At 35.1% G+C, this 11,494-nt stretch overlaps 1 protein-coding gene across 1 annotated transcript; it reads right to left on the bottom strand.

Moving 5' to 3' along the window:
- Positions 1-1,091: 1,091 nt before the first annotated feature.
- On the bottom strand, positions 1,092-1,952 carry LOC127813486 (uncharacterized). The gene has a single exon (XM_052354513.1). The coding sequence runs from the start codon at positions 1,950-1,952 to the stop codon at positions 1,092-1,094; it is 861 nt and encodes a 286-aa protein (XP_052210473.1).
- Between the last annotated feature and the right edge of the window lie 9,542 nt (positions 1,953-11,494).

The following is an 11,494-nucleotide window of genomic DNA, read 5'->3' on the forward strand; positions in this document are numbered from 1 at the left end:
ACTGGGAACTGATCAAAACCAACGGAGAATTTAGGCATCTAATTCTGTTTTGTCCGTAGCAATTCAACTTTGCCAACTTGTCGACACCCCTCGTGTACTGAGGCAGCGATTAGACGGCTCCAAATCCCAGCGAAAAGGCTCCACCTTCAGAGTCAAATAAAACATCATCAAGCTCAATCTACACAGATCCACACCCCTGCATCTTGCACATTACCTGTTTGTTTAACTGCTCCACTTGACCTCTCCCTGCAGCTCTAATTTGCTCTGATCCATTAACAACATTCCTTTTTTCCTATGAGTTTGACATGTCCCTTTACCGGAGCTGTACTTTCTTTCCCGGATTTGGCATTCTCCCACCAAAAAAATCAGAGCCACAAAGAGGCTGCTGCTCATTTAATGGGGAAACAACCGAGAGACTAGCTTTTCGATGAAACCCCATTTGTGAATTGTCTTTGTCACTTTAGAGGCTGAGTTACAGTGCCAGTTTCATTTTAAGCCGAGGATTAAATGGGATATATTTGATCCAAAATATAGTTCTTCTTTTGTTAATTTTCAGTGTTTGGATTGTGCATAAGATTTGAACAGTGAAGAGAAAATCAAAGTTGTGTGTGGAATAATCGTAGTGATCACTTTCAGCTTTCAGGAGATTAATTCCCAACTTGCTCTTTCCAAAGCTGACAGCAATCTTTCTTGAAATCACTCAGAATCGTCCAAATCCTTGTTGAAATCCCAAAAATAGCCACTTCTAATTTTGCATGGATAAACACACACACACAAACATTTAATTAATTCAACAAATCCTAGCTCCAAATTAACATGATGTTAAAACCAAAATTTTCACAATAAAAACACTTGCTGAATCAGTAGTTTGCTTGTTTGCAGTAGAAATTAAATCACATTCAGAGAGAGAACAAAAGAGTAATCTACATACCGGTGGTTATTTTTCCATTCCTAGTGATTAAAGAATCGAGTATCATCTATGATCATATTTCTGGAGCAATCAAATAGAAACACAAGAGGAATATTTCATACAGTGGACTAGTTAAGAAACCCGAAAACCAACACAAAGCTGTAACTTTGGGATTCTTTCTTCAGGGGCTCTTACAGGCACAGATCAACAAGGAGAATTCTTGCTTCTCCAGCTCCTTCTGCGCCACCTTCTCCTCGAGCCACAGCCGGCTGTCAGACCCGCTTCGTGTCCTGAACATAAACACGGCGTACCCCGCCACAGGGTTGAAGAACCAATCATGAACGTCCCACATAAGATCAACCAGCAACCCGTCCACGAAAATCGTCTGATTCCCCCGGAAATTCCACTGAAGCCTCTTCACACATATCACCGTCTTCTTGTCAATGCAAACCGACAGAACCGGATGCTTTAGCCCTTCATTCTCGCCGCTGCACCGTATCAGAATGTCGTGGGCCGGGCCGGAATCGGAGAACTGGGCCTTCGTCAGGCAAAGGGCGTGGCCGGAGAAGAGTTCCCGCCGGGAGAGCAAAGAGAACTTGGAGGCTCGGGCGCCTGTTTTGAGCCTCTTGGCGGCGGCCTCCTCGGCCATGTCGCCGAGAGAAATGGCGAGCTCGGAATCGGCCATGACCAGGACGTAGTAACAGGCGACCGGCTCTGGCCCGGCGGTGTACTTGGCGGCGGAGAGATCCCAGAAGACATCGAAATTGTAGTTGTCGAATTCGAATGATTTGGTTCCTCTCTTTTTTCTGAACAGCCGGGAACTGGTGCTGAGTTTGAATGCGGTTGTCGGTTTGTCGCCGAAGCTCAAGCTCAGGCCTTGGCTCCACGTGGCGGTGATCAAGATCTGCTTTTGAGTGGAGAGGAAGACTCTGTAGATGCAGGCCACTGAGTTCTGAACCGAAGGAATCAGGTTCGGAGAAACGCAGGGATGGTTGGAGACCTGGATGGCGTATTCACCGAAACAGGAAGCCAAGTCTCTCATTGCAGAGATCCAGAAGCGGAGAGCAAATCCAGCGAATTTTCTACGGAGCAAGAAACTGAGAGAAAAAGGGAAAGAAAATGGGGGAATTAAATATGATTCTCAGGGCCTTTTCCATCTTAAAGTTTGCATCTTGGTGATGGAAGAAGAACAGAAACCTCCAAGCTTGGGTCCCTTTAATGAATAGAACAGTTAGTTTCTGAAGTGAAATCAGGTCAACCAACCATTATGTAAAATGGAAAATATGGAAATTGAGTAGGGGTAAAACTGGTAATTGCACTAGTGAGAGTTGACCCCACAAATTAAAAAAAAGAAAAAAGAAGCAGCAAATTGAATAACTTTCCTTTCGCCACTCTTTTACCCTTTCATGCAAGTAATTGTTAAAATAATGTAAATTATAATATAAAATGATTTTTTAATATCTTTATTTGGGGGGATAAACTATGATATATATGTTAGCGCCATGGGTTCATATATTTATTTTATGGTAACTAACTTATGGTGTTTTAGTTATGCTTCTCCTCAGAGTCGATTAATTTTTATCATTTATTTTAAGATCTCAATTATTATATATGGTTGTTGGTTTGTTTAGAAATTACAATGAACAAAAGATATAAGCATTAGATACGAAATCCATTTGATTAAGGTAAGATGGAGAAAACAAGTGCTACCTTACGTACCTATATATATATATATATATATATATGCTAGTGAGCCTTACATTAACCTAATATTAGTATAAAATAAAACAAAAAATAATATAAAAAAAATACGCAGAAAAAGCCAAGAAATCATGATCAGAGTGCCCTAAATTACTGATCTACCCTCCACGGGACCCAGAGGATAGGGGTCCCACAAGGGCCCCAAAATCCCATCATTCCTCCAATTTCTTTTTTTTTTTTTATTGAGTAATAAAAGAAAAAGTGGACAGTGATAGAGATCTAAAGCTGCATGAAGAGATGAAAAAGAAATAATAATAAGCAAACAACTACCCATTAATTATTCATAAGCTGAAAAAGATAAAAGCAACATAACCACAAAAGATAAAGAGCAGTTAACAACATGTTGTCAGCAACACTTAAAATTTCATGCCAACTACTGTGCCTTTAAACAACAAAATTAAAATAAAAATTAAAAATTAATATAAAAAATATTACATGATGACTATAAATGTAAATGAAGTCGTCATTATTATAAGTATTGAAGTCGATAATATGAATTTTAATTATTAAGTTATCTTTATTCATGATATTATTTTTTGTAAGGCTCTCCTTATAAGAATTTTGTAAAAAGTTATTTCCCCCATCTACAATTATTTTATAAGGCAAGTGGAATTAAAAATCACTCATAATTCAAATGAATATTTTTGGATTCAAATTGGGTTAAACCCACCCATAAATGAGGGATGGTTGGATGGAGAATGGTTGGCTCATCTGTCAGAAGGCACAAAAGGGGAATTTAATGAGGAGATCATTTATTTAAGGGCAGGGCAAAGATGAAGAGAGGCACCATTTTTAGGGGCATGGACCTCAAATGGAGGGGTCCTAGGCCATGTTGTTTCCCCCACGCGCCCACAGCCATGTTATCAAGTACATTGCACTGAATTAAATATGAAAATGGCCATAGCTATTAATATTATTCCACTCTTATCATCAAAATAAAGAGCAAAAACATTGATATGTGTTAAGTTTCAAACAATATGTTTGGATAATTAGTTTTGAAAATTGATACGTGATTTATGAAGACTGTTGTACTTTAGGGGGGGGGGGGGGGAGGAGGGGAAATTATTTAAAAGAAGTAATGAATATATAAAAGCACTATTATCCCAACAAACAAAATGGAAGCATGCATGTATGTATGTATGTGTAAAGGACTGATGGGGGGAAGGAAACATTGGAAAGGCAGCCTTTCAGGTACGGAGGCAGGCAACAATCATAGAGAATGGTAACAGAATCACGCGTGAATAAGGAAAGTTCCTTTTTTTTCACATGCCAACATGTCATTCTAACACATCATCCAGATAAAATGCACACGAGGCAGGCAGGCAGGCAGAGTTTGAGACAACGTACCTAACAACCAAGACAACCAATCAATCAATCAATCAATCACTCACTCAACTCAACTCAGCTCAACTCAACACAACTCATCATCCACATCCAGCCATTTGGGTACCAAGGTGAAGGTCAAGGCACTGGCACTGGCAGCCTTGGATATATTGTCCTGTCCTGTGCTCCTGGATTGGGTTCACAAACATTTGTTACTTATAAATAAGGTTGAATTATTAATTAAAAATATTAGTATAATTTATATTCATTTAAAAAGATGATGTGTTCCTCCTCACTGCAGTCTGCTCTGCGGGTAGGGTAGGTGCTTAGATTTTTAAGCAATTTGGGGGCAATTAATTTTGGCTAAAAGAAAAAGGAAAATAAATAATTTATAGACAAAAGTGAGTGGCAGCGAGAATTAAAAAGGGGCAATTAAGAAAGTGAAAATTCGATTGATTAATTAATGGTGTTATTTATGAATCAGTAGTCGCCAGGGGAGAGTGAATTATTATGAAATTAATAATAATAATAATATATTGATTAATTAGAGAATAGAATAAAAATGTGGTGGAATATATATAATACAGTGAAAAGACATGTCATCTACCAGCCAGCTGGCATGTGCCGTGTTTGGCCTAACGAAACCCAACACTGCGCCGGGAAAGATGATGTTCAAACAATCTGCCTTCACGAAATTAATTAATCCTCCTGTTTGATTGATAGCTCAGGTGCTGCTTCCCAGTTGCCTGGCTGTCATTAATTAAAACCACCCCTTAATTGACTTCCTTACCTATAATATTTCCTACTTAATCTATTTTTCAGTTCAACCCTTCATGCCTACAATCCCACCACAAAAATATAATTCATTAGTTAAGACAAATTAATTTTACGACTTTGGATAATTGGTTATATCATATAGTTTGATCACTCTGATTATTAAACTCTGAAACATGTGACATATAAACATAATAATTTAATATATATATGTCATATATTATTAGAGTGATCCATCTACCAAGTAAACCATGATCGTCTAAAATATATCTTAATTCCCTAACTAAAATCACCATTAAATAAGGATTACTTAATAGATATTTTCTTTATCAGATGAGATAACAATCATACTCAAGTTATGAAACATTCGACATAAAGACTTAATAATTAAAATATGTCCCTTCATAAAATGAAGTATTGTCTATTTATATGCATTAAATCACATAGTGAAATTTAAGTTTCTCAAGACTATCCTAATCCCCTAACTAGAATCGTCAGTCATTTAATAAGAGTTATCTCAAAAAACATTTTCTTTATTAAACTAATCTTACTAATAAGAATATGAGAGTTACATCCCAACAATTGTGTGTGAATCTTTTTATGGAGAAAGTAAAATTTCTCTACTGCAGGACACCCTTGTGCAACTGTAGTAGAGAAATCATTGGTAAACTCTCCCTCTTGTCTCCGGAGTGGAAAGCCATGGTTGCCTCTCTCTCCCTTCATAGCTGATGGCAACAAGACAAAGAGAGGCCCCAAGAACACAGCTGATGGCAACAAGACAAAGAGAGGCCCCAAGAACACAACTGGATAGTAAAGGAGGAAACTGTAAAGTCATGTTGAAAACTGTCAGTATAAGATCGATTTTTGAAAGAGGTAAATCTATATCTTTTTGGAAGTGGTTCTTGATAAGTGTCAGTAGACTCAACTTTAAACCCTAGTCATCTAGACAAATCCCTGATTTATCTTTCTCGTGATGATCTTGAGACGGATTCATCGGGTCACAAGTGATTGCACATAATCTAAAAAATGAGAGAGAGAGAGAGAGAGAGGGGGGGGGGCAATTCAGAGGCAATTATTGGTAAACTCTAATCCTAAATCATCAATTCTGACTACACCCCATTGAGTTGGTATGTACTTGGACATTTGCAGATCGTGGGTTCTCGCCTAATTTGATGTCAGCTACTTATAGAAAACATTAATAAATTTATATATATTGCACGAGACTTGGAAAGATAATATTGTAGTAGTTAATAGGCAGGTTAAAACCGAGGTCTGATGAATGAGCCACAAATTGGTAATAATCAAGAGTAGGACAAGATGTCTCAAAAAGATTTGTAGAAAGAGGCACTTTGCTAACTCTTTTCAACTGGGTTTTTTGTCCATTCTAGAGATTTGAATTGATTTAGAAAAAGTTCTTGAAAGTAGGCTTAAAGGGAGCCCAATGTAATAACCGGTAAAGAAAAGGGGAACCATTAAATAAGGCCCCAAGTAGACTGTTAAGATACTTAAGAGTTAGAGATGGACTAGAGAATGTACGGGTGTACAAAGCCCAAGGCCCAATGTTGAGATTTTGACTTAAAAAAACCCAAACTTAACTAATTAAAGATGGCCTAAAGTGAATATGATAGCCCATGGTTCATATGGTCGGGTATCACTAATTAAGCAACATATATATAGCTAGTGAATGTGATAGAATCCATCTCTTAACTTCATCAAGAGCTTAAGATTTTAAGGGAATTTGATCTTTTTACTTTGTAACTCGAGGATACCAGTTTTTTAATAAAATTATTATTATTTGGATAGTTTATAAATTCTTTTAAATTAGTCATATAGTTATAAAAAAAAATATACATAACTTGTTAAAAGGAGTTTATAAGCCTATTTCGACTCATAAAAAATATTAAGTGAAACACCATTTTAAATGTTTAACATCTTTTAAATGATTTGAGAATGTTAAAAGCTCACGTAACAATATGCAACATGCTTACAATATGATAAGATGCTTAAATATGAAATTTTTTAAAAACATGTTTAAAAGTATCTTTCTTTCTCTTCTATACGCGTGTCGACTTATTAGGATCGAATGGTATATACATCCCTAGGTATCTCACGTCAGAAAACAAACAAAGAAACAAACAAACCAACCAACCAACCGAGATATTTGACATCCACTCAAATTAGCTAAGGATGAAGGGGACATCACATTACCGACCAACGAAAACTGGGGGAGAGTGAGCGCATATATGTGGTAGGTTGATGAATGAAAGCAAAAACATCATACGAAAATGTATGCGTAATATGTGATCTGAATATATATATGATGCTTATTGATCATGCTTGGTGCCTGTCTGTATCAGAGATCTGTTTCAGCCATGTGATGCTCCAGTACTGATAACCACGTATAAAATAACCACCCATGACAGTAACATCTGGTGTTCAACTTTAAATCTTGATTCCTTAATTAAAACAAGGAAGGAGTTGAGAGGGGCATGCAGTTGGTCGGCGGGGGGGAACCAAAGGCCAAAGCTTGGTGGATTTCTCTTTCACCCACCTCCCATGGATGCTATGTACGTAAATCGTGAGACTCAATCAACGTTGCAGGAAACTTCTACGCCAGACATGGTTAAACAATGTAAATATGTAGAAGCAGGCGGCTAGCTAGCTAGCTAGCTAGCTATAATTTCTTAAACCCAGTTGAGAAAATTGGGAAGAAAGCTCTTGATGAAGTTCAGAGATTAATTAATTGGCCCAAAATCATAAAAAAATGTAAATGTAAATGGACCAATTAAAAATAAAAAGACCCAACAGACCTCTCTCTCTCTGTATATATATAAATATATATATATATATATATATATAGATTAAAAGTAGAGAAACAGAACCATTCTAGTAGTAACTAGAATTCTGTAAACTTAGAGTTACTCACCCCATTAGATTAGATTACACGTCTGGGTGATGGGTCCGCGGTTAATTCACACGTTAACTGTATGTGACAAAAGGTTAAAAAGACTTAAAAAAAAAAACTTCCTTAATATTTGTTAATCAATATATGGGGTAAAAAAGATTAGTTATGCAAAGCATTTCAAATTTTTATTATTTTCAACACGTTTGTTAAACTTATCTGACATTTCCCAAAAAAATACTCACGTAACTCCTTATTTTACTTTTTACAAATAAATTTATCAAATCCTCCTCTAGATAAATTTATCTATTATTTTAAAGATAAGCCTAAATTATCCATATGCTCTTATAAGATAATTAATGTCATCTAATATATTTTTAAAATTTAAATTTATTTAATTTTATTTGTATAATAATATTAATTTTAAAAGAACTTATTTATTTAAGTCTTATAATTAATGTCATTTAATAAATTTTTAAGTTGTCATATATTTTGAAATTTTTTAAAATTTAAATAAAATTATTCCTTTCACAGATTTTTAAAATTTAAATTAAATTTCTCTCTCCATATATATATATTTTATTATCTACTATAAATTCTTTTTATCGATTTTTTAAATTATTTTATTTAATTTTATATTTTATAATCTATTATGAAAATATATCTTGAAAATTTTTAATTATCTATGTGGAATTATTGTAATTCTATTAATAATTATTTCTAGTTACTGAGTTTTTTTAGAATCTATTTTTGAACATAGATTTAGAAAATAAAATACTATTTTTAATTTTAATTTTTTAACAATTCACATTAATCATAAAATATTATTTTAATCATAAATTTGTTGCTGATGTTAACATATAATTTTAAATGAATTTAACATATAATTTTGAATATTTTGATAAAAAAAACTTTTATCTTGGTGTTTATTATATGTATTTAACAAACATATGGAAAAATAAATATAATTCTCAATAAATTTTTAAAAAAATTAACAAACAATCTAATATAAATTTTAGAATACTTTTCAACTTTATTTTAATTATTTTATATCTTAATTTAAAAAATATTCCAATTTTATCTTAATACTCCCTTATCTTATTCAATTTAACAAATACTATCTTGATATCCAATTTCTCAAGATATCCAATTTCTCAACATCTTCGGTCTTCCCTCCCAACAATTGGACTAAGATATTGTTTGGGCGCTTCCTTTTCCTTTTCCATTTCCAATTCTTTTTTATTTCTTTCTTTAGGACTCAGTTAATTTGACTGTAATTTTGTTTTAAATTTTTAATATTTTATTTATAAACAAAATAAAAATAATTACAGCCTCTTTGAAGTCCTCGTTACCCAGGCATTTGCAAACAATGCATTATTGAATAAAACAATAATTGATTGACTTTGACAAGCGAGTCCTTATAAAATGGAAATGACAACCACCATGTATTGAAATTACTCTACAATTTCCATGACGCGAGTCCATTGACCCAAATCAATTATAGTCAAATAGAGCTAAAAATAGCTCCTTTTCTTTTCTTTTTTGGGTTCATGCATGTGATCTGACATGGTCGAACCGAACGTTGGTTCATGCAATAATTTGACTGGTATTTAGTGAAGCAACGAGGAATTTGCGATTATTTATGCATATTATTGAGTTAAAAATGCAAGCCATGGATCAATTAAAACACTTAAAGTCACTATAAATGTATGTTTTTGTAACATAAATTGCACTCTAATCAACAATAATAATCTCAATTCAATTGCAGATGAAGGAACCACTTCTCAAAGTTTTTGTAACATAATAAATTGCTAATATCTGCAAAATGAAGTACCGCAGGCTTGTCGCCAAATTAATGTATATAAGTTGGGATTTACCTTACCTGTGACTGACAGTTGAAGGGCATGAAGAGGGAGCAAGCAAGTGTACCTGTGTCTGCCGCTCGCTCTTGAATATCCAAATGCATATTTATTATTATGCTGAAACTGCTCTGTATCTCTCTCTCTCTCTCTCTCTCTTTCTGTGCTTCCCAGTGCGCCGGAGCTGCATTTGCTGGCCGCTGGGTGCCAACTTCGTTGGCAAAAATTTGTGATAGCAACCAATTATTATTGTTTTTTTAAATTATTATTTCTCACCACAGTAAGTAATTGTTGATCTGATCTCCAAAGAGTTTTTAGTATTTTAAAGGTCTTTTTTCAAAGCAACTTAATATATTTTGTCTAAAACTATGCTCTAATTTACTTTGGAGGTCACATCTCTTGACTTGACTTTTAAATCAGTGTTTCTTTAACATTTTACTAAATTAAAAAATCAGAAATCATTTTTTTTAAATATTTATATATATATTTTAAAAAATATAACTAATTATATAACAACAATCCTTCTTATTTCTCTTATTTAATTGAATAAATTAATTATTCCTAACAACAATCCTTCTTATTTCTCTTATTATTCATATCGACTAATATAATATTTTTCAACACAAAGAAATAAAATGAAAAGAAAGAAGGCGAACCCCACCCCTCACCCTTCCATGCCCCGCCCCGGGACGCGGGCAAGAAAAGAAATCTGCCTGTACATTTGAGTCCATCGCGTCAAGCATTTAGTGACAGACGGGTCTGGTGGGCATCCTCGGCACAATCAAATGGCATAGGAAGGAACCAAAAAGTTACCTAATCTTCAAAACTATGTTTTCGCTTTGGGAAAGTATACTCGCAGCAGGTGAAATTACTCTTCACGACCCATATTATAGAAATTCTTTATTAATTTTAAAATTCTTAATTTAATCTCACAGTCTTCTTTTCTTCTCTCGCATCATATACACACATACACATATAAACACATACATATATATATACACACACAAGCCATAGCCATGGCTGTCGATCCACCCCCATTAACCCCCCCCCCCCACACTCTCGCTCTTACTCTTTGTATAATGGCCGCAAGCCGTAACAGAGAAGAGATAGAGAGAGAGAGTCGGTCGGCTGCCATGACCGACCCACACACACACATATATATACACATCTATATATATACATATACACACATAGCATGGCCGCGGCCATGTGTAGGGAGGTTTTAGAAACCCCTGCATCCCGAGGTGGGTTTCTGAAACCTCCGCCCCGACCCCTTCCCATCTTGGCAACAATGACAGTATCACTGCCTTCGTCAGCCACGATGTCGCCACCATCGCCCCGAGTCAAGGAACGCTGGGTTCCTCGACTACTGCAATGGCTAGGTTCTATGGTCGTGACCATGCATGTGTGTATATATATATGTGTGTGTGTGCGAGTGTGTGTGTATATATATATATATGTGTGTGTGAGTTGGCCATCAGCCATGGCCGACCCACTATCTTCGATGGCCAACCCACACTCTTTCTTTTTTTTTCTCTCTCTACCATGACTTTCATGTATGTGTGACTGTCTATGTATATATATATGTGTGTGTGGGTCGGTCATGACAGTCGACCCATTCTCTCTCTTCTCTTTGTTATGGATTGTGGGGCTAAAATGAGAATTTTAAAATTAATGCAGTATTTTTCATGATGTAGGCTGTGAAGAGCAATTTCGCGAGCTGTGGATAGAAATTTTCTTTTGTTTTTTGTTTTTATTTTTCTTATGTTAGCTTAGGCAAATTATATACATAATAATTATGGGTATGGGTGTAATCATTTGATTCCTGTAGATAAATAAATAAATAAGTATAAAATGAGAGCGGGAGAGGCTGCTTAAGTCGAGGGGGTTCAGTTCAGCATTTGCCTGCCAAGTGCCAAGTGCCAAGTGCCAAGTGTGTTTGATCCCTTGGAGGAGGGGTTACAT

This window comes from Diospyros lotus, chromosome 1, assembly GCF_014633365.1.
Source record: "Diospyros lotus cultivar Yz01 chromosome 1, ASM1463336v1, whole genome shotgun sequence".
In the NCBI taxonomy this organism is placed as follows: Eukaryota; Viridiplantae; Streptophyta; class Magnoliopsida; order Ericales; family Ebenaceae; genus Diospyros; species Diospyros lotus.

What these genes read in the sequence shown, in the direction of transcription:
- LOC127813486 (XM_052354513.1), bottom strand. Translation starts at nt 1,952, where the DNA reads ATGAGAGACTTGGCTTCCTGTTTCGGTGAATACGCCATCCAGGTCTCC.